Here is a 24,729-nt window from a genome sequence, read left to right on the forward strand (position 1 = left end):
TTTTTCTGATTCTTCTTCTCAAAATCATCCTTACTGTCTTCTCTTCTGTTGAAGTGGCTATCCTTGAGGGTATTTAGCCTTGCATGGTGTATCGGCTCCTCCATGTTGAGCAGTTTTTCCGACTTTTTACTTTAGTCTATGGGTATCATCAATCACTTTATTTATAATTCTGTACATATTCTTCTTGTTATAATTCTTGTTAATCTAGTTTTTAAGCATGATGTCTCTTTTTTATTTCTATTAATTCTTATGCTGTCTGGAGACCAGTACGTCCTAGATTTCGTCAATGTCGTTTTCTGTATTGCAATATTCATGGTCTTCATGAAAACATCCAAGACCTTACAGTTTCGTCCAGACAGTATGATATTCTTTTGTGCTCAGAAACTTTGGTTTCTAATATGAGGCACTCATCTGAGCTCCTTATAACTGGTTTTAAGAAGCCAATAATGTTGAATCTTGATGCCATCCCTAGGGCCAGGGGAATGGCGGGGTATATTAGGAACCGAGTACCCTGCTTCTCATAGGTCCTGCTATCAATGTGAATGTCATGAGATTCAGGTAATAAAAGTTTGTGGCAGGCATAACAACTTTTATTTGTGTTCGATCTACTGGAATCCAGACATGGATGATTCTATCTTCGATTGTCTTCTTACCATTATGGCTAAGATACAAGAAGATGATAGAAAGGCTTCTTTTGTCTTTGTTGGTGATTTTAATGCTCACCATAGCGTGTGGTTAAGTTCTATCTCTCCTACCGATCGCCATGGCTTAAGAGCTTTAGACTTTGCCTCTGAATCAGGCTGTGAGCAAATCATAAATGAAGCTACTCACAGGTCTGGTAATTGCTTGGACCTCGTATACACTGACTCCCCTGGTGTTATAACTAATAAGGTTGGTTCTCCAGTCGGGATATCCGATCATGCCTTGATTTCATTAGTAGTGAAGACTTAGCAGCCTGTCCCTGATATATCATACTCTTGTAAAATTTATATGAAATCCCAAGCAGACTGGAATGGGATTTTGCATGATATTTTGTGCTTGAATTTGTCACAATTATATAGTAGTGTAGATCCTGTTGTCCCTTTGAATGAGAATCTAGTCAACATAATTGATAGGCGTATCCCTTCTCGTGTACTAAGGTACCAAGTGAAGGACAAACCCTGGTTCAATGATGGTTGTAGATGTGCTTATTTGGAGAAGCAGGAGGCCTATCATCTTTGGAAAGGTAACAGATCAGATTTGACCCGGAACAACTATACTCAGCTTCGAGCTTTTGCTCAGAGAGTTTATGCCTCAACTGAAAAGGAGTACAATTTAACCATAAAAAAACCCTTTCTGGTACAACTCAGGAACATAAATGGTGGTCTACCCTTAAATCTGCACTCTTTGGTGTAGGTGCAACAGTTCCTCCTTTACTTAAACCAGATGGCTCAGTCACTCACTGTCCAAAGGAAAAGGCAACCCTTTTGGCTGATGTTTTTGACAGTAAACAGAGTAATGAAAAACTTGAACTTCCTCATTCCTGTTTTCCTGAGGCTAAACTAAATAGTTTAGCTTTTCGATCTCGTGAGATTAAAGTTCTGTTGATGGACCTTGATGCTTATGAAGGTGTAGACCCAGATGGTATTTTTCCTTTGTTTTTTATGAAGACAGCAGATTTCTTAGCTTCAAAGTTATCTGTTATTTTGCGCAAGTTAGCAAGAAGAGGAGCTTTTAGCACTTGTTGGAGAATTGGTAATGTTACTCCTCTATGTAAATGTGTTTGTGGTAGCTCAAGTCCCACTGATTACTGCCCAATTTCCATAACTCCCATATTATCTTAAGTTTTTGAACTTCTTCTGGCAAAACGTCTTAATAGGTTTGCTGAAGGTAATCATCTACTCCCTAGTTTGCAATTTGGTTTTCGTAAAGGCCTTGGAGCATGTATTGCCCTTCTTACAATCTCCAATGCTGTACAGAAATGCCTTGATTGTGGTCACGAAGTTCGTATGATTGGCCTTGATTTTAGTGCTGTCTTTGACTGTGTTAATCATGAGGCCCTTGTTTTCAAACTCAAACAGTTGGGAGTGGGTGGGTCGTTTCTTAGCATTATTATTGATTTTTTAAGTAATAGATCTCAAAGAGTTGTTGTTGATGGGCACCATAGTGAGTATAGGAATGTGATATCTGGTGTTCCACAGGGAAGTGTTCTTGGCCCATTATTTTCATATTATATACACATGACATGTGGTTTGGCCTAGAAAACAAGCTTGTTGCATATGCAGATGATACTATTCTCTTTGCATCAATTCCATCCCCTGAATGTAGATCTGGGGTTGGTGAATTCCTTAATAGAGATTTAGCTAAAATTAGTGCATGGTGCAAATTATGGGGTATGAAGTTGAATCCACAAAAACTCAAAGTATGATTGTAAGTAGGTCAAGGACGGTGGCTCCTCAACATCCGGATCTTAGTGTTGATAATGTTTCTTTAAATTTGTATGACTCTTTTAAAATTTTAGGTGTGATTCTCAACAGCAAATTTACTTTTGAGAAACACATTAGGTCTGTGTCTTCTTCAATTGCACAAAAAATTGGCTTATTGAGAAAGTCTTACAAGATTTTCGGTTATCAATCTATTCTGAAGAAGTGTTTTAATTCTTTCATTCTACCTTGTTTTGAGTATTTTTCTCCTGTCTGGTGTTCAGCTGCTGATTCTCATCTTAATTTGTTGGACAGAAACTTACGGTCTATTAAATATTTTATTCCTGATCTAGATATTAATCTTTGGCACTGTCGTTCAATTAGTTCATTATGCATGTTGCATAAAATTTTTCATAACTCTGACCATCCTTTACATTCAGATCTCCCTGGACAATTCTAGTCTGTTCGTAATACTAGGCAGGCAGATAGTCAAAGATTCTACACCATATAGTAGGGTGGAGAGGCATACATCTCTATAGACTGAAACTTCAATATCTATCTTTAGGTTATTATTATAGAATACTCTGGATTGAAGGTGTCCAGAGGATGCTGATGCTTGGTTGATTTGAGATATGGTTTCTTCATCAATGCTGTGCTTATTGGAGAGCACACTGCCAAAGTAAGTGAAACTTTTGACTCGTTTGACATTTCCTCCATTAATTTGGAATGTTAAAGGCTGTTAAATATTATTTCTTTTATCATCAGCTTATTAGAGCTCTAGAAGATGTGCTGTTGTGGTTTTTGTTTCTTCCTGGAAGGCACCTGAGGTTAAGTAGACGACCATCCAAGCAAAATTGAATTTTCACTGTCATCAGGATGCTGAACTCAACGGCTGAGAAGAGTGACTATTGTGAGAAATATGTTGAAGAGTGACAGAAACCAGGACGCATTCGTGTTTCCCTCCAGCTTCGACATTGAAGGGCTCAAATCTGTTGTCATGCAGATCCATCAGGGTGTTGAGAGGGTATTCCATGAAAGTTCACGATTAACAGTGTTGATCAAATCAGTGAAAGCAATATAAAAATTGCAGTTTTGTTCATGACATTTTTCTTGTAGGTGTAGGGTTACAAAAATCATATTGCAAGTGCTCCCAATGAAAGTCACATTGTGATTCAGGAAGTGTGGTCTCTGATATCAGTCTTGTTTGTCTTGAGAGCATAATCCTTGCTAGAATTTTACCAGCTACAGCAAGGAAAGATATACCTTGATAATTGAACCATATTGAGCAATCTCCTTTCCGTTTGTAGATTGTAATCATATCAAGGTCTTGGAATTCTTTTAGGACTTTTTTAAGAGTCTTCATGGACAACATAAGGTTGTGGAGGCGCTAATGGAGTAGATATGCTCCCTATTTAAAAAGTTCAGAGGGCAAGCCATCTGGTCTGAGGCTTTGTTATTTTTCAGGGTTTTGATGATGACTTCTATAGTTTCAGTAAAGGTGGGCTGGTCATCAAGAGCCATTACAGAAGGTAGTGTTGAGAGGATGTCCATGATAGTGGGTTCTGTAAGGTTTCTTTGGTTAAGAAGGCCACTGAAGTGTTGAGCCCAACAATCAAAATTTCTTGTTTATCTTTCAGGAGTATTCCTTCAGATGACCGCACTGATGTTTCATTGGGTTTTATCGGTCAATAAATGGATTTAAGCGCGTTGTAGAAATCCTGTTGGTCATTATTCTCTGAAAGACTGAAATTTTGCTGAGCAAGCAAATCACCAGTTGTTTTCCATGTTATGTGGTACTCTCTGAGTTTCAGCTCTAAGGTTTTGCAATGTAGTTTTTAGGGAACTGGAACTTGGGTATGAGAGACAAGCATCATGTGCTCTTGTTTTTTTTTCTTTTTAGATGAGGTCATGTATGTCTCTGCATTTTCATTAAACCAGTCCTTGTGGCGATGTGTGGAGAATCTCAGGGTTTCCTCTGCTGAATGATGGATTAGTACTTTTAGGTTTGACCATTCTTCATCGATATCTATATTATTGCCAGGCTCCATAGGTGGAAGGTGAGATATATTATCTGCAATTGAGCTACAATAGTTTTCCCTCGTATCAATAATTTTTAAAGCATTACAATTCAGTTTCTTGGTAGAAGGTATTCAAGGGGTCTGGGGTCTTATTTTGGGTATTCTGTAACCTATCGCCATGGGACTTTTTGTAGTGTTGATGATGATGATGAATGATAAAAATGAAGCAGTGAGCTTGGGCATTAATTGGATTTATTGTGGTGGTAAGTGTGTGCAGTAGCAGGAGGCTCAAGACAAATGCAAGGTAGGCAAGGTTTTAGGGTTTAAGGCAGATATGTGTCTCTGGTTACCCAGCCATTGCTCTTTTATGGGTAAGCTCCCCTTCAGGACTGCTAATTAATGTTATCCTTGTGGCTATTCCTCCCTAAAGGTTATAGGACCTCTTTACAAGACCAGAGAAGCACACAAAGTAGCTTTAAGCTGGTGTCGTTAAGGTTACACTGTCCCTTGCCCCAGTGGTGGTAAAGACACCAGGGCCATACCAGGATTCAAGAACACCCTACTTGATTACCCACAAATAACATCTATTTAGTAAACCAACTTGCAAAACTTGATCAGCAATATGAACATCGAGTATAAAAATAAGAAATTTTGTTATAAAAATTGTTTTTTATCAAAGGCAATGGATTTTTTAATTTGATTGGTGCAAATCTTGAAATGGTTTAGTAATTAGAACTAGTTTTGATGATATTGTTTCTGCATTTCCTTTTTCACGAAAAAAGTCCATTTCAGCTATTAAGGGTTATATATCCATGCTGAATATTATACTCAATCATCTAGGCTTAGATTTATCATCTTTGGTTATTATTGCTGATATATTTAGGTCTTTTAATATTATGAAGCATTCGTTTGTCAAAACGATAAATTGGAATCTATATGTAGTAATACATTATTTAATGGGCTCTTGTTTTCAACCTTTGAAAGATCTTTCTGTTAAAGATCACACAGCTAGGACTTTCCTGTTAGCTTAGCATCAAATAAATGTACTAGTGAGCTAAATTAATATACTGTAATGTAGGTTTTGGAGAAAAGATGATATTAACTTGTAGTACATTCTGGGCTATGGATGATAATAAGATGAAAGGTTTGCATCAATTTTTTTTTTCATATTTCATCTGTGGAAGAGAAAGCTGTTAGGTCAATGAATAAATTTCTTTGTCTTGTGAGAGTTCTTAAGTGTTATTTGGACAAGACTTAATACATTTCCCAATAATCATTGAATTTCACACCCTCCTCCCAACTTCTAGTGGCTTTAAAACATAAAAGGAGGTAATCACTTATAAAGTGCCATTTAGTGTGTTCCCTGGGTACTACTAGCATACTGTAGTTAGACATCCACTCGAAACTCTTGTGGTCTATAATTGTCTTGTTGTGAGGCCTTGCTTTGAGAGTATATTTGAAATCGAATATAGAACTTTTATCATTTTTTTAATCAACCCATCAGCACAGGTCTGTACCCTTATTAAAACATCTAATAATGATAAGATGGAAATAGCACTCCCGCCAAATCATAGCATTCCTTTTCTAGTTATATTTTCCACGAATCTTGGTTTTTTCCTCAAAGAAGTAAATCTGTGTAGGTAATACTTTATTTTGTTTAAATTTTCCTTTTTTTATCACTTTACTTACCATAACACATTGTGGCTCCTAAAAAGAGAGTACATGCCAATGATATTTAGTGAAGTTTGTAATTATTTACAAATAATAAATGGCTAAAAATCCTGATAAATCATTACCTACCTATATATTTGTAGAAATAGATAGTTCCTATCCCTCTTTAAGAAGATTCAATTGTCTAATGATGGAAGAAAGATTTTGATTTCTAGTGAACTTTGTTAGTTAAGTATTTAAATTATTTGTTGTAAGATTTTTTACTGGACAAGGAATATTTAAACTTCATCAGATAATTATTTTGAGTCTTCCTGTAAGATGTTAAGTTGAGATTAACTCATTATTTTGTTACATTTATATGTAAAAATTTTTCTTGTTCCATTTGTGTATGAACCTCAATGTGTAAGTAGATAAAGAATAAAGAAGGAAAGGGCCACATCTCCACATCTTAGTTCGAGCACTGTTTAATGTGTATGCTCTGTACTTATGTCTTTAGTGATTAAGTCCACAATATTATATGAACAGTAAAGTTTAAAAATAGAGAAGACTTAAAATTCTATATCATTTCTTTTAACACAATGTAATTTTTTGTTCTAGTAGATAAAGTAGGAGCAGACAGATTAAGTGATGAGAGCAGTAAAAGAGCTGACAGTGATCACATGGAGAACTGGACAGATCAAGAACACTCAGACCCTCAGTGCCTAGCTTCATCCCCACCCAGAGAAGACAAAAATAAAAGGTTTGTTAAGGACATAATTTATGGCATATGGAATTATTGTGTACTTTATACTGTACTTGAAAAGACTATAATCATATCAGAGCTTTTTCCGGTAACGAATTGAAGAATTTAAGTTGTAAATTGTAACATGTTTCAGAAGCCCTGTAGAAAAATGCTTGATTATAGTAATTTGTTCACAAACCAGTTAATCTCATTAAGCTGCACTACCCAGAATCACAGCCTTTAGTTCACACAAAAAAGACAGAACTTCTCCATGACACTAGTTCTGTGAGGACCCAGTTTGAATGAGTGGTTAGAACTTGTTTTTTAGCATTAATTAGAACAAAAAATCTCACTTTGATTTCATTTTTATTCATGGAAATGAATTCAGTTTATATTGCCACTTCATATTCTTATTAGGAAGTGTAATAATAGCGAATAGCATGATTGAAATAGGAATTCTTTACATTCTAGTAAATTTTAGATTGTCAGTAAACACTGCAAGTAATACCACAATTCCTATTTTTATATGTATCAAGCCATCTAGTAGCAAATATTCAAGGATTATTCAATGTATGGTATTCAGTCATTTTAATATATCATACTTCACCATTCTTTTTATTTCTATGCTTTTATTACTAGTTAAGTGGCAGAGGTAGGGTTTTTTATTTCCTGACAATGTAGACAAGGACCCTAAGTGACTCTCTGCTTTGTGTCCCATGTCAGTGTTTGAGTACTTCGTTTAGCATTATTTGCTTGTGCAAGATAGAAAAGTATATTTATCAAGTTTGTCATAGTTTATATTTACTCTAACTTCAAGTTCAGAAAATTATTAAAGAAGATTTTTTACATTCGGACGGGTTGCACCATCTGCCAAAACAAAGTTGGCTCAATGAAAGATCGATGTGACAAATATAGGTATGCATTGGAAAATAAGATGTATGTATATTTAAAGTACTATGTACTGTTTAAAAATTAGAACAGATATGCAAAACACAGGAAAAGAGTTGGAGGAGTGCCTCTTTTTGAGTGGTGAAAGGTCAATAAACACCTTATGGGCAGCTTGTTTTATGATCAGGTAGGATTGTTAGCAATTCCACATCTGTAGTTTAAGCTCCCATTACTTCCAAAGTAGACAGTTATATAAGAGAAAGAAAGAAAGATATGAGAACAAACTTCCAGTGTCTTTAGAAAATTTCTTGGTTAAGTGAGAGGATCATTTCTGACAGATTTTTGGACAAGACCTTTCAAGTCAGGATTTCATTAACTCCTCTCTCATTAAGGCACCAAAACTTCATGAATTATTGGTTTATTTCCTGCTACAAGGGAGGAGAAACCAATTGATTTTATGCTTTCCATTGTGTCTTCCAAAGTGAACAAAGGTGTTTTGGAATCCCTGATTCTCACATCTTATCCCACTTAATTTTGGGTTCCAGCCATGCTCACAACCAAATGTAGTAATGGAATAAGGGCCTAGACTTTTCCATGCTTCTTACACAATCAGTGACCCTGACCGTGCACGTACATTATCTGCACAACCTGATGCATCCACTACAAGGGAAGTATTTGTACCGGGCACAGAGATTTTCATTAGGAAGTCCCAGGATTTTGTCATCATTGAGTATCCCTAGACTAACTAGATGTTTCTTCTTTTCTCTAGTGTTCCCTAAATTTTGGTCTAATTGTGTTTATGAATGTCTAGGGTTTTTAGTGTGTTTACTGTTTTTGGGTAGTTATGTTAATTCTATTTCATCTCTCTTGGATTTTACCCACATTTCCAATGTTTTCTTTATTAGATTTTGTGTGTTTTCTGATAATATTCCCTGATTTTGTTTAGGAAATTTTCCATTTATCTTTTATGCAGATTCCAATACAAATTTTGTTAAATTACTATTCATTTCATCTTCACTTGCTTCTATTTCATTATATAGCTGTGAGTACCTATTTTGTTTTGCTTAACTAAGCTCCTCAAATTTTTTTATCTTATTACAGGTGTGTTAATTTTCTTTCAAAAAATTAGTTTTTCTCTTTCTTTCTTTAGATCTAGACAAAACTTACTTCTCACCATTCTATGGTTGCTTGACTTTACCTTGTTTTAACACTGTTACATCTTTAACTAAGTCAACCTTTTCACTGAATAAAATCTATTTTGTTTTTTGTTTCTTCATCTGGGCTTTTCCCTACCCATTTTCTATGTTCCTTTTCGTAAGAATAGGGCTCACGATTTTTAGGTTGTTTCATTCAGCAAATTCTACAAGCATGTCTCATCTGTCATTTCGTATGCTTACTCCAAATTTGTCTACTTCTAATTCTCATCTCATATTTTGGCCTACTTTGACATTGAAATCAGCCAAAACAAATGTAAATTGAGTCTTGTTTTATCAAAAGTATTTTTCCAGATCTTCATAAAAAAATTCTATTGCTTTTGTATTGGATATACAGTATATACACATACATATATATAAATATATACAGTACACATGGTCACCCACACACTAGACTTAAAAGTAAAAATTTGGTGCTTTGCCACTGTTTCATTGGCTGGCGGTAATCAATGTCAATTCGACTGAGCAGTGAAAACACACACAAAAAAAACACTACTTTGCCACAGTTCCCCAGGCCAACTGCAAACTCTGTCAATATTATATGAGCAGTCAATTCCACATTCTTTATCTGTTCCTGGTTAGTATCCTCTGCATCACCATTGCTCAGACATTAAAGTGAAACATCTAAAAACAGCATTCTGCTACTGTTTGGTGAGTGACGGTAACACTTCATTTGTAATCTGTAGTATAATCCAATTATTCCAATCAGCATTCACAAGGAGAGTTAGTAGAAGTTAGGTAGTGCTTCCTGCAATGAAAATGAAAAACAGAACATTACAAACACTCCTAAATAAGTAAACTATCACACTACAAACAATATGAATTTAATTAACAAACTTTCAGTTATTCCAACAGTCTTACTTGCTGAAAACAATCATTACACTAATCTCTCTCTCTCTCTCTCTCTCTCTCTCTCTCTCTCTCTCTCTCTCTCTCTCTCTCTCTCTCTCTCTCTCTCTCTCTCATATCCTGCTTGTCTATGGGCTCAATTAGAAGAGTCGTGTAAGACGACAAGAATTTAATTGTGATGTAGTTAAACTCTGGCAGAAAGTTGTCCTCCATGCCTGAGCAAAAGTCATATTCATGTCCATGAGGGTCTTCAGAGGCAATTGTTTTCCCTCTATATTCTTGATATACTTGAAATAAAAAATTTACTCACTCAGTGAAGAATTGTCTGGTCACCCTGCCCTTACACTTAGCCTCACCATCAAATTTAACTGATTTTTATATAAGTTATTTTAAAACCCACCGATTCATAGTGGTACAAGTGAAATAGTCTTTTCTTTATTGGCTTGTGCTATAGGAATGCCTTTTTTTCTTAATGTGATATAGTTCCTGTTTGGCATTTATTTTTTTCCAGAACAGGCTTGTCTCACAGCAATTAAACACTTTGTAGAATAAGATCCTCAGCTTCTTCATGCTCCCTTAATCCTGCAATAAAATAATCAACAGTGTCTTTGTTAGAACTAGCATTCTCCCCATGCCTCTGTACACTGTGCATGTAATTTTTCTTCATAAAATTATCAAACCATCCATGAATGTCTCTAAACACTTTAATACTATCAACACCATTCCAGGCATATTTTTCAAAATATCAGCATGTGATTGTTTTTCTTTTTCACAAATGATAGCCACAGAAACACTATGCCATCTAATTTTTGTTTATATTCAAATAAACAATAAGTTTTCAACTTCCATTGATATTAATGGTCTTTTCTTTGTTACCTCTTTCACCTCCCTTGTCATTGTAAACTCCTTTGTTATTTTTGGCATACTGTACACTGTCAGCAGATGATTCTTGGGGATACCACTAATTTCTTTTATAATCCTTTTGTAAGTTCCATCAGGGTTTCAGTAATTTCCTTACTGCTTTGTCTATTTTGCTTACCATTTTGGACCCCCGATGAATTAGGTTACTAAAATTATGTATGTAAAAATACCAAAAACCTGGGAAAATTCATACTAGATTTCTCTGAAAATATGTACTATGCAAGATCTACCGTGAGGCCGAGATGTGATGCCTTATTATCAAATTAAACAGGCTATGCATGGGCAGGCCTATGCATGACTCGTCTCATCTAAGAAAAGTTCTAGCAAGTGTGATGAATACTAAATATGTGATGAATACTAAGACAAATTTTTCCAAAAAAAAAATGAGGAATACTGATTTAGATGAATTCAGAAGTGAACAAATACTGAGATATGACTGTACAAGCTGTACCATTTTTACCCAGTAAATTACCACATTGATTAAGCCCTCTGTCCATGGAGTTTTGCAAGCTGACTTATTCTATTGCTACAGCATTTCCTCTCCCTGATCATGTGCAATCTTTTATTCCCATGGCTATGTTACTGGTAACTGAGCTTTCCATCCCTGTAGCTAATGTATCTGGCTAGCTTACTTGGCCATTGCCATTACTACCAGTACTATTGCTGTTGTTGAGTCTTCTAACTGTTTACATTTACTGACTTTCAGTAAATTTTTGTAGGAACCTCCTATTGCAATCATCTAGAGTTGAAGACATGGTGCTATATTTTTATAATTACCAATTGCTATTTTATCCTGTTGGTCTTACTCTGGTAGTTGTCTAATAAGAGATTCACTCTCTTCCAGTGCAGAATATTTTTAAGGAAGCATCATCCTAGGATAATGACTGGTGCAGAAATGCTAGCTCTCATCCATTTGATACACCAAATTTTTTATGCCTGGCCAACACCAGCCATATTGTGATGACTGTATGGTACTCCTGACAGTTTGCATTTGTCGACTGAATGCCCCACTCTTGGGTACCTAAGAAATAGAATTAAATTTGCTACTCAAGGTGGGGCCGGGAGGTTCATCCTTACCAAGATTCTTGGGGAGGATATTAGAGGCCTTTTTATATTTATTTTAGAAGCAGGTCTAATGAAAGTTATTCAACTTTTATACTGATATGTTTGCTTTTATGGTTTTAACTTGAATTGCCTTATATATTTTATATATAACAAACAATATTGGAGTTAATGACCTTCGAGATCACGATGCCAGAAAACGTAAAATCATTCATTCATTCTCATCCATCTAGATATTTAGATACATACTCTCCAGTCAAGGGATTTTCATTGTAGCCACAGCAAATTAGGTTTCTTGAGAAAGATCCTCCACTTCCTCTCCCTCACCTTCTTTTAGAGTTGTCCTAGCCTCATTAGAATGAAGGCAAGGCCTAATATCCATACACTTTAGAGAACTCCAGTAATCTTTGTGACCTCTTCCACTCTTACTGAAGATCTGTTATGATTCATCATTTGAATTTTTCTCCTGGTTGGTTTTTTTATGAATGTAGTGAAGGGGTAATTCATACATTGCTGATGGAAGCATAATTTTCCAAAGCCATTGACTGGGCATGCAAAGTTTTTAGCTTGCTATTACTGGAATTCCTAAGACGAAGGATTTGACTTCAGAATTGAGTCATGGCATTTTTTGCTTTATTGGGTTAGTATCTTAAAATAGTATTTATTCATTAAAATGATTGTGGAGGATATTCTATTTGAACAATAACAGCAGCAGTATCTTGATTAAAAGAAAAGAATTATGCATGTCGGTATGGGATTCTTGATTATTCAGATCTTCAACCTACCTGTTCTTGAAATAAAAGAGGAAATGGCTTTCAAGGACTGTCTTTGCTAGCCAGCAGAAAGAGCAATCTGGAAAACTGTGGTTGATTTTAGAGGAGGTGAATTGTAGGTAGTTTCAAGAACCTTATACTAGCCATCATTTATTGATTTTTTGAAATTATAAGTCTCAATATTTTTCATAGTGTACAGTATATGAACTTCTGGCTCCCCTTTTATGTTTTCACACAAAAATAATTTTTGCATAACTCTTCAGATCTCATTGTCCTTATATTTTAGTTTTTATTTGGTTTATGGCTAAACATTGCCTTTTGAAACCATCATAGGTGTTAAAACCTTGCTGAACTTTCATTGGGTCTTCAACTCTTTGACATATCCATTGTAAGTTTCTTAGAGTCCTGGTCCTTGATAGAGTAAGGTTTTCAAAAATTTCTCCTAGATCCATTAAAGTTATTTTTGCAGACACACTAGGATATTTAGAAACTTAATGTCTTATCTAAATTGCAGTTTTATCTCAAAGTTACTGTTGTGAACACAATTAGGTTTTTTAGTGTAAAATATTGTTTTTAGATAAACCTATCAATGATATTTGTATATCGATTCTCATAGTATTGCAATTGTATGCTTAGTCTACATAGTAAATAAGGTTGTTGTTGAATGGATGGCTGGTCTGAAGTAGGAAGGCTCCTCTATTTTTTGCGAGAGTTTGTGGGAACAGGGCAGATCTCACTGAAGGTTCAAGGAGATTAGTGGATTTACATGAAATTTTGATTTTCTTGTAAAATCTGTTTTATACTGCATTTTAAGAAAGGTAAAATTCCCATAAGGATTTCTGCCGCTTTTGCTAAGATTAAGTTTATTTCATACAATTTTTTTCTCCTTGTATTTTTTCCATGTCTATTCCCAAGAAAATATTTTGATATGATAATTAACATATTATTTAATGTTTCAGCAACAAGACTAAATTATTCAACAGGGATCGGAGTAATATGTCCTTGAAAGAAAGAAGAAGTATATCATCTACTGGAGGTTCCACACCCAGACAAGAAAAAATGGTTGTTGAACGTTCAAACTCCAGTGCTAATGCTGATGCTAGTGTAAGTGGTCTGGCAACTTTGCTTCACATTAAAAGATAATTTTCTTTGCTCTATTAGCCATATTTGAAGACTGAAATGCATAGAATATCTTGTAAATTTCAAGTGACAAAGTGCTGTATAATTTGCATTACTGTTACGTAATGTACATTATTATATAGTGTCCCCTTGAGTGCTTTTAATTACTTTATAAATATCAAAGCTTATGTTATTCTGATTTCATTTTCCTGAAACTATGATTTTATACATCAAACAGTGCTGCATTTAGGATAAATAGTATAACCAGTGCTATTACCAATGTTAATACTGTTTTATTTTTTCCAGCCTAGAAAGGTATTATTAGAACAATTAGCAAGAGTCCTTCCAGTAGAAGATATTAACCTTCCTGATCATGTTGTGCTAGTTAATACTGGGGAGTCCCATGGTGCTCTGCTGGCAGCGCACCTAACTGAACATGGACACCGGGTCATTACTACTATGGCCCCAGCAGATGTCAAAGCTACTATATCACATCTTGTCAACAAAATTCAAAAATTGTGAGTAAATTTGTGCTGATGAAGTCTGGATAGACTTGTGTTACTAAACAACTTATGATACATGATTCAAGTTCTGTAAATATTATTCATGTATTTTTCGTTGAATTTGTTTGTTAATATTTTAGATTTCAGTTAAAAGAAACCCTTAGAACTGTTACTTTGAAATGATTAGTCAAGAAATTACAGGCTGGAGTTTTTGCTAATAGCAATTATATATGCTTAGAAACCATTATTTTGGGGGACAAGTATACCATTGTACAAAGTGGTTTAAAATTAATGTGTTTTAAAGTCTTTTCACTATTTCTTTTATGGGAAAGTCCATATAACAGTATTTTTATAAAACCAAATTCTAAGTTGTTCTGACAAGGATACAAACTCCAGGTTTTTTATATGGGTATCTTTCTTGTAAAGTGCGAAAAGGGTCAGCAGTTGAAAAGGTTTGAGAGGTATGCATGTACTTTCTTCAGCATGGTATTAAAAAAATATTAGGGTTGCCTGCACCCTCTTCATTGGTACTTCTTTGTCAGTGATGCACAAGCCAAGCCTACACAAGAAGGCTAAGATTTATGACAACTTAAGTGTGTTGTTGCGTTTAATCAATAGACCTACTGTATCTCCCTTTTGTGATGGTTATTTGGATAGCAATTAAGCTTGAACTACAAAGCTATTTTGAGAGAGTAGGCCTATCTTTGAGAGATCAAATGATTATGGGGTAAAAATTCCAGATTCAGCACACTGGCTCTTGGATTGCTGTTCTGAATCGCCCTAAACAGATGGATTGAACTTGCCCAGCCCATGCTGTTTTCATGTGGAGTTTAGAGACTTTGGTTAATGGTCATTCTTGGTCATTATCCTTCTCTTCTGATTATTTCCTAGGCTCAGGAACAAGCTCGAGACACTCAAGGTCTGTTGATGAAGAACATGATTTATCGTATATGTCTCATTCTTTGACCTAGTGTGAACAAATCTAATTTGTGTGAAGATTCCACTGGACTGTATAGGCTTATTCCATTAGACCATAGACTTATAGAGTTAGAGGGTCATTTTAGAAAAGTTATTAAGCTCAATCATAAGGGAATGCCTTCAGGGAAGCAACCAGGACAGTTCGTGAGCAGTCTTAGAGAAGGCATTAGGCAACACTCGGGAGTCCTTACTATATTCTTAGTATGTTTAAAGTGGATCATCTGATCCTTAGACCTGAAAATTATCTCATGGCTAACTTATCTTCAATGATCTTTCCCCCATCTCTTAACACATTTAATAACAAAGCAATACTGTAATGAAAGTATGCAGTTGATGAAAAACTATATGTATAGTGATGTTCTTTAGTATTCAATATAAAACCTACTGAACATTTGAGAACTTAAAATTATTTTACAATAACTACATGTAATGTACGTGTAGTGTAAGTGTCAAGATTTTTTTTCAAATCGACTACTAACCACTGTTATGAAGTTCTACGCTGCAATGTTGATGAATTTATTCTTGTCTCTTTTGCACAGTATGGGTTACTGTTGTTGTAGTTATTCCAACATTCACAGGACCCGGTATTTGATGGAATACGTGCAGTACGTATTATAATTATTATTATTATTATTATTATTGTTGTTATTATTACAAGCTAAGCTACAACCCTAATTGGAAAAGCAAGGTGCTATGAGGCTAGGTGCTCCCACAGGGAAAAGTAGCCTCTATTTGGAGAGGGATAACCATGGCTTGTTATTAACACGTCCCTGATTTATACAAGATATCTCTCGGGATATTCGTTCCAGAGGTAAAAACTTTGTGATACCTCCTAGGTAAATTTTCTGGTATATCACTCACAGAAATATCCCAAGTAGAAAGCTGCTTTTGAGGAACTTCCATCAGGACGACATGGCTCGAGCCTATATTATTATTGTTATTATTATTATTATTATTATTATTATTATTATTATTGGGCTCAGGCCATGTCGTCCTGATGGAAGGTTCCTTCAGTAGCTTCCTTAGGGTATATTTGACTACATTAGATATTCCCAGAGAATTAAATTAAAGATTTCACAGAATTCTAACTTCTGGCGCGAGTACCCATAAGGTTTCCCTTTGGGATATCGTATAATAACAGGGGACGTATGCTTGACACGCCACATAGCTATCTGCACCCCACATAGCGTTTACGCTTCGAGGGGGAAGTGTGGCAAGTTATGGGAGGAGCCGTTACTAAGTTCTCCTCCTTCGTTACTGTTACGGTACTCGGTGATGTCATAACCGCCGCCATGTTTGGCCGCCATCTTGGCTGACGGCACCGTTGCGCGTTCTCATTCCTTCTCTTGTAGCGTCTTTGACCAGGTGTCTTTTTCCCAGTTATTCGCAATCTTCAGCCTCGCCTTCTTCTGGAAAGTTGAGTACCATATTCTTGTATTGTATAAATCAGCTCTGGCTGTAAAGAAACACCGTGTTTTGTGGCGGAGCTGCTGCCTTTACCAGAGGCGTCATGACGCTGACGCTGTTGTTCGCATCGCATGCTTTATGTAGTTAGCCAGTATTAGTTATTTAGTCTTCATTGCTAGGAATCAGTTATATTATGCCGATAGTATTCGTTTTCGGCGAGTGTAGGTAGGCGAATCCTCTCGGTAGCTTGCTAGCCTAGCCCCTAGACTCGATAGCCTAGGCATTTTAGTTTACTTTCATGCATGATATAATAAGTGTTCCTAGTGTTAAATTATGAAATGAAGATGTTAGGCATTTATACATATAAAATTCAGTGATTGCACATGTTTTTCCTCCTTCTAGGAAGTATACAAGGGGTTTCGATGATCTTGGTAGTCAACTCCCTCGCCCCTAACCTAACGCCTGGGCTTTTGTATACTTTCTCACCTCCCCGGTTACCTTCATAGCAAGGTAATCTCTCCTCCCTCTGAGGTAGCTTAGGCTACATCCTAGCCCTCCTTACCTTGAATCGTATTCAAGTGAGGTTAGGCTGGGATTTTCTTTCCCCACCCATAGCCATAGTTCATGAGCTTTGAGTTTGGGACAGAACCTCAGAGTACCAGTCGTTTGCCCCCAGCTACCCCATTAGGCGAATGAACTCTCCTTTTGATTCCGCTGGTCGGCAAAGGGGGGGGGGTCCTCTGCCTTCCCTCTAGACTACACCTGGTAGGGTTACGACCCTTCCTCCCTGTGGCCTAGCAACTTGTCCTACACCTGCCTTCCCCGGACTATGGGATATGTTCCCCTAGCCTAGGTTAGGCAGGCCATGGGATTCTGTTTCTTTATAGTTTAGGATGGCACATCTGTGCCGCTCCTTCTCTGTACTGACCTACCCTAGGCTGGAGAACGAATTCTTCCTACACCTAGGTTAGTGCCGGTACTGGAACAGAACCCCCCCTGGAGTGCCGGTGAGGGCTCACGCCTTCCCCTACACCCCTTCTCAGGACCCTCTCCCCTCCCCCCTCTGTCCTTTGGTGATGGCCTAGCCATCACACCCCTGTCCACCGTCCTACAACTCGACCGAGTGCCGGCGGGTTGTGGGGTCGGCCCGGTCCTTTCGTTGGTTAGTCCGAACTGCTAAGCTTCCCACATAGTTGAACTAAGGGATAACATAGGACAAGTTGGTCTGCCAGCAGTAGACCTCTCTATCTTAGAGTGTTCTTCGCTCCTCCCTTGGGCCGCCACCCGCAACTCTAGCCGACTGCCAGCTCTGTTGCGGCTGGATGGAAGCTTGCCATTCTCTCCCTTCCATTTGAACACTCCTTCCGGAGGAAGACGAGGTTAGGGTAGTGAGCTACCGCCCTTCCCTCCTCCTTCCTCCATACTTTCTCTCTATCTCAATCAATGCCGGTCCACTGTCACACTACTCTGCCGGCTATAGCCGTCAGTTTAGACCTGGTATCCTCTCTGTCTCATAGATTGAAGTCAGGGTTGTAGTACCTAACGCCGGTTGCCTGCCGACTGCCGGGGGCCGCCGACATGCCGGCGATCTGCCATCATCCTGAGGTTTCGCCCTTTCTCCGCCACAAAGACTGATGGCTGGGAGGGGTTCCCCCTCAATTGGAGGTTCGCCGGCGCCTGGCGCGCTTCCGTCATGCCGGCGTGCTGCCAGCGCCACCTAATCATATTACATCAGTGGACTGTCACTTCTCTGCCGACAATGCGCCGGCAGTGTCTATTGTATAGCTATATACGATAGCCAGTACATCTATGGTATATTACATACCCTAGTCAGAAAACTATGGTGTATAGTTATGCAGCAAACATTTCTAGCATACTCTGTGCATCCATGCGCAGTCCCTTGCCGGGACCTACCTGAATTGGGGATAATCTACTCTCTTTTTCCCTTAAGCTGAATGAACTCAGCTCTCTCCCTCTCACCATTGCTAATACTCTGGAGGAAGCACAAGCTGTGCAATTATCCATTTCGGATATCCCTTCCCCCTCCTTAGGGCGTTCTCAAGAAGGCCCTAGAATTAGTTATGGTGCGAGGTCACGGCAATTGGCTGGGCGGGATGCACATGTATGTGTCTTTTCTGCTTCATTTCCAGCTTGCCTATCCTGGGCTTACACTTGGAAAGGAATCTTATATTGTAATTGAAATTACTTTTAAAAAACTAATCTAAGATTACTTCAAGTCAATGATATAGACTTCTGTAGACTCATGTACCCCTTTCTTCTTTACAGGAGGAGTACATCCGGTGTGAGAGCGCCTTGCACAGCGTTCGGCGCCCGGACTTCTATGGCCACCTGGCGTGCCGAACCCACGCCAGCTGTTCCGTTTCCCAAGGAACTCTCCGCTATTGGGATCCGCAGGTCTGCACCATCTGCAAGGACCTGCTCAACGAGGCGTTCGAGGCCCCCCCGTCTGCGGAGGCCAGGGACATCGCTCGCGAGAAACTGCGCAAATGGGTGCGTGGTTTCCAGAAGAACGCCATGGGGCCCTGTCTCCCTAGTAAGAAGATGAGAGCTTTGCTCTTCCCCAAACCATCTGCGGATGCTGTCATCCCTAAACCGGAGATCCCCTGCGTCCAACTGACGGTTGAATCGAACGTATCGGATGCACTTAAAGACTTCCATCTTGACGAGGTGGAACGGATGTCGGAAGTGTCGGACACCACCGAAAGGACCCTGATGGCCGACGGTCCAGAAGAGGAGGAGCCTAGGGAGGCTGCTGACTCTGAGGGTGAAGGTGCCCCTGCCCCCTCTATCACTTCCGTTGCTGTTTCGGAACCCGGCCCCTCTACCTATTCCAGTCCTACACCTGCGAGAGTGGACACTCCCGTGGATAACCTCCAAGCTTTGGTGGCGATCCTGGACGAGAGGATTCGCCAGAGGGACGAGGATTTCAAGAGGGAAATCCTATGCCAGTCCAAACAGACCCCGAGGAAGATCACCGTGAAGGATCTTCCCCCATGCTCAGTGACGAACTCATGGAGGCATGCAGAACACATGCCGATCACGAGCGGACGTATCTTCGTCAATGATAAGCTAGGCGCCATTCCCCTTAAAGAGGTGGAGTTTTCGCCTAGCTTTGAAGCTTATCCAGACTGTTACATCCGTCTCAAGTCCGAGCCAGTTTCCAAGGAGGAAACCGAGCCTAAGGAGGTCATTGTTTTCGACCATGCAAAGGCTCAATCTCTTCTGGCCGGCTGCCTGAAGAGTAAGGGCTACACCAACTCCAAGGTGCCGGCCCTCAGCAAGTAACACTCGTCTTTTCTTGCTCCTGCCACCATGGTCTTTCCCTTTGCAGAGAAATCCCTGGTGGCAGTGTTGAAGGCAGTGGAGGAAGGGAAACCCTGCCCTACATTGGAGGAATGTAGGCCCCTCTCCCTCGCCCTCCCTCCCGGCGACAAGAACTGGAAAGACATCCAGTTAACTTTCTCTGTGGGAAAGTTGGAGGCTGACATCACTGGACGGCAGTTCAACGAGAACCTCCCCAAGCTCTCTGAATACCTTCTGCGTCGGGAGCTGGACACGAAAGAGAGGCTGGCTGCCTCCTTTTCCCTCCAAGTCCAGATGGAGACAATGGCCGGGGACACAAAGACCCCAGGCTTCTACATGGTCTTGGCTAAGACCCATCTTGCCACCCTGACGAAGGATTTCTCTAGCTTCATCAGGGCTCGGAGAGCATGCAGAGAGTTCGTGTTTGCGGATGCCACCGTAAAACACGAACCCCGGAAACTGATTTCCTCCAATATCTGGGGGAAAGATCTTTTCCCTAACGAGCTCGTGAAAGAGATCGTCGACAGAGCCGCCACGGAGAACCGGAACCTTCTCCATAAGTGGGGCATGTCGAAGAAGAGGAAATCTTCTCAGGATGAGGGCCCCCAACCTAAGAAGAAGGCCAAGATGTCAGCAGTGTCAGGCTAAGCGCCAGTTTCCGGCACCCGCCGCTCCCCAGTTTGTGGTTCAGCCCCAACAAACCTTTCAGTTGGTACCCCAGCCGGTGGTGGCTCAGTCACCAGCCTTCACGCCAGCCTACGAAAGGCAGTCGACTACCTTTCGTCCCAAAGGTAGAGGCGCCGGCAGAGACAACTCTCGACGTCCCTCCAGAGGGAGAGGAGGGCGGGGAGCAAGCGGCCGAGGTGGTAAACCCTCTGGAAACCAGAAGCAATGAGATGCTTCCGGTGGGAGGAAGACTCCGCCTCTTCCAGGATCGTTGGACCTTCGATCCTTGGGCTCACATATCATCAAGAACGGACTAGGGTGGAGCTGGGTGACACCACCCCCAGTTTTCCACCAATTCTTCCAACACTCCACCCCCATCCTGGAAGAATACGTCCAAGAACTCTTGAACAAGAAGGTGATCAAGAGGGTAAAGTCCACCAGGTTCCAAGGAAGACTATTCTGTGTTCCCAAGGACTCTGACAAACTCAGAGTCATTCTGGACTTGTCCCCTCTCAACAAGTTCATAGTGAACAACAAGTTCAAAATGCTGACTCTTCAGCACATAAGAGCCCTGCTGCCTCAAAAGGCTTACGCTGTCTCGATAGACATGGCGGACGCCTACTGGCACATTCCAATGAATCACCAGACCTCCTCCTACCTAGGATTCAGGCTTCAAAGAAGACAGTACGCCTTTAGAGCCATGCCCTTCTGGCTCAACGTGGCTCCAAGAATCTTCACGAAACTAGCAGACACGATCGTCCACCAGCTACGCCTCCAAGGCGTCCAGGTGATGGCTTACCTGGACGATTGGCTGGTGTGGGCAGCATCCATAGAAGAATGCCTGCAAGCTTCCACAAAGGTGATCCAATTCTTGGAACATTTGGGCTTCAAGATCAACTCCAAAAAGTCTCAACTTTCTCCAGCTCAGAAGTTCCAATGGCTAGGAATCCATTGGGACCTTCAGTGGGATCTGTCAAGAGACTCCTAAAATCCAAACGGATTTCAAGACGACAACAGGAATGGGTGCTCGGCTCCCTTCAGTTCGCTTTAGTGACACCCAGTGCTGCGAGCACAGCTAAAGGATGCATCGGGAGTCTGGAGAAGATACGCATCAATCGCTCGAAGAGATCTCAAGAGACCTCTGCCAACCAGGCTTCGATCACTCCTAAAGCCCTGGTCGGAGGCAAAGAACCTGAAAAGATCGGTACCTCTTCAACCACCACCTCCATCGGTCGTTATCCACACGGATGCATCGCTAGAAGGATGGGGTGGTCACTCCCACCAACGACAAGTTCAAGGAACATGGTCTCCTCTATTCAAGACGTTTCACATCAACATCTTGGAGGCCATGGCGGTCCTTCTCACTCTGAAGAGGCTGTCTCCACGTCCCTCAGTCCACATCCGTCTGACTCTGGACAGCGACGTCGTGGTCAGATGTCTCAAACGTCAGGGCTCAAGATCGTCCCAACTCAACCAAGTGTTGCTACCCATCTTCCGCTTGGCGGACAAGAAAAGATGGCACCTCTCAGCAGTTAACCTACAAGGATTCCGCAACGTGACGGCAGATGCTCTATCCAGGACAACTCCGATAGAGTCAGAATGGTCCCTAGACGCAGACTCATTCTCCTTCATCTCCCATCAAGTGCCGGAACTGCAGATCGACCTCTTCGCAACAAGCAACAACAAACAACTTCCTCGCTATGTGGCCCCATACGAGGACCCCCAAGCGAAAGCGGTGGACGCCATGTCCCAAGATTGGAACAGATGGACCAAGATTTACCTGTTCCCTCCACCCAACCTTCTGCTGAAAGTCCTCACCAAGCTGAGATCCTTTCGAGGAACAGCAGCTCTAGTGGCACCCAAGTGGCCCCAGAGCAACTGGTTCCCATTAATCCTGGAATTACAACCCAAGCTAATTCCCCTGCCGGACCCAGTTCTAACCCTGCAAGTTCAGAAGTGACTGCCTTCGCTTCATCAAAGAAAACCCGAGACCTTCATCTCATGATTTTCTCTCCCTAGCTGTCAAGAAGAGGTTTGGGATCTCGAAGAAATGCTTAGACTTCCTAGTGGAATACAAAACAAAATCTACCAGAAGGCAGTATGAGTCATCCTGGAAGAAGTGGGTATCCTTTGTCAAGGCTAAAAATCCTACGGAAATTTCAATGGATTTTTGTTTGTCCTTCTTCATTCACCTTCATGGACAAGGCTTAGAAGCCAACACGGTTTCCACCTGCAAATCGGCCGTGACGAGACCATTACTCTATGCCTTCCAGATAGACCTGTCCAATGACATCTTTAACAAGCTGCCAAAGGCATGTGCTAGGCTCAGACCTGCACCCCCACCAAGACCCATTTCTTGGTCTCTTGACAAGGTGCTCCACTTTGCCTCAAGTTTGGACAATGCAACTTGCCCTCGGAAAGATTTGACTCAGAAAGTGATTTTCCTATTTGCTCTCGCCTCAGGAGCCCGAGTCAGTGAAATAGTGGCATTATCAAGAGAAGAGGGCCAGATCCTGTTTGCTGAAACAGGCGAGCTTACCTTCTTTCCTGACCCAACGTTTCTTGCCAAGAACGAGCTACCCACTAAAAGGTGGGGCCCCTGGAGAATCTGCCCTCTGAAGGAAGATGTCTCTCTGTGTCCAGTGGAGAGTCTAAAGGTCTATCTTCGAAGAACTTCAGACTCTGGCGGAGGACAGCTCTTTAAAGGGGAAACATCGGGGTCCGACTTGTCACTCAAACAACTAAGGGCGAAGATCACCTACTTTATTCGCAGAGCGGATCCTGACAGTACACCCGCAGGTCAGGATCCCAGAAAAGTCGCCTCTTCACTGAATTTCTTCCAGTCGATGGACTTTTAAAGTCTTCGCTCTTTCACAGGCTGGAAGTCTTCAAGAGTGTTTTTCAAACACTACGCGAAGCAGGTGCATGGACTTAAGAGATTTGTGGTAGCTGCAGGTAGTGTGCTAAAACCTGCTGCTTAGTGCTGCGTAGAACAGTGAGTTATTTGGAACTCTACCTCTAAGGGTGTCAGTGTTGGCCCTAGTACGCAACATAGTGAAATTAGTGCCTCCTCGGGACACTACGGACTGTTCTTATACAAAGGCGAAGTCACATAGACTAAAACACTTGTGCCGCATGTTCTTAACATGAAGTGTATTCAAGACATTCTAGAAAGACTTTATAGTTCCTACAGAACTAATGTGTGTAATGGCAAGTTTTTTCCTTTTCAGATTCCACACCCAATTTTTTCTATTAATGTCTTGACCCTATGTTACTGATTGCATTCCAATATAATATATTTATTAACTGCTGTATGCTAATTCTTATTTTTCCTTTCTTCCCCTGGGCACTCCCTGCCCTCCTTCCCAAAGGCTATCTGGGCCTCGGGAGATGTAATTGGTGCCTGAGGCACCACTATTTCCTTACATGCCTTCGGAAATAGTACCTTACGTATCCTATCATTAGGTAGGTAAGGTCCTGGAGAGATTTTCTGGAAACCTCTCGCCCAGTAGCGTAATTTGCCTCGAGCTGTATCCTTAGTCTCTGTAGACTTGGGATTCTCGAAACCTTCAGACATTAAGGTCCGACATACATTACAAACCTGCAGGTTCCAATAATGTAGTGATTCGGAAATAATATTGCAGAGGGCATGAAACCTGCAAGTATTATGACCGTAAAAACCCTTACTCTTGATCTTGCAGAAGACTGCAGCACAAGTCATCTGGTGTTTCTCCTGTAAAGAAAGGAGAACAAAATGAGTATATAATTGATTATCTCACTGATAATCAATATGTAAAAGTCATTTTTAACAAAGTAGCTTAGGACAGTAAGCTATAAAGGGATAGTAGAAGACACATACTTGTGTATCCCATGTAAGCAACTGCTGTTACCTCCCCTCAGTGTTAGCTTTAGGGAGATTCCTCTACCGAGGTAACTCCAACTAAGAGGGTTCTAAGCCCTAGGGGTAGAAAAGTGTATAAGTCACTGTCCCTTTTTATTTCTAACACTGTGGGTTAAGGATGACTGATTCCTCAATCAGATTATTGAAGAAATACTATTCTTTCAATATAGGAGCGGTACCAGCAGAAGCTCGGCAAGGGTACCCAAGATATGTTATAGATAACTACTGTATAATCATACTATAGTTTTCTATTTGCAGCATATGCTATGTTGCAAATTACTGGCTACTGTATAAAGGGATTTTGACGAAGGA

General features: G+C 40.2%; 1 protein-coding gene across 14 annotated transcripts in view; it reads left to right on the plus strand.

The window, feature by feature from the left end:
• KrT95D (phosphofurin acidic cluster sorting protein KrT95D) overlaps nt 1-24,729 on the plus strand; it is a 396,291-nt gene that overhangs the window by 229,999 nt on the left and 141,563 nt on the right. For 10 of the 14 annotated variants that reach the window (XM_068392357.1, XM_068392366.1, XM_068392361.1 and 7 more), the window contains 3 exons: nt 6,689-6,830; nt 13,479-13,623; nt 13,945-14,156. In XM_068392357.1, coding sequence (XP_068248458.1) covers nt 6,689-6,830; nt 13,479-13,623; nt 13,945-14,156 — 499 coding nt within the window. The remainder of the gene's footprint in view (nt 1-6,688; nt 6,831-13,478; nt 13,624-13,944; nt 14,157-24,729) is intronic. The other 4 variants (XM_068392358.1, XM_068392365.1, XM_068392360.1 and 1 more) reach the window with 1 other exon arrangement.

The sequence above is a fragment of the Palaemon carinicauda genome, chromosome 18 (assembly GCF_036898095.1).
Source record: "Palaemon carinicauda isolate YSFRI2023 chromosome 18, ASM3689809v2, whole genome shotgun sequence".
Classification (NCBI taxonomy): domain Eukaryota; kingdom Metazoa; phylum Arthropoda; class Malacostraca; order Decapoda; family Palaemonidae; genus Palaemon; species Palaemon carinicauda.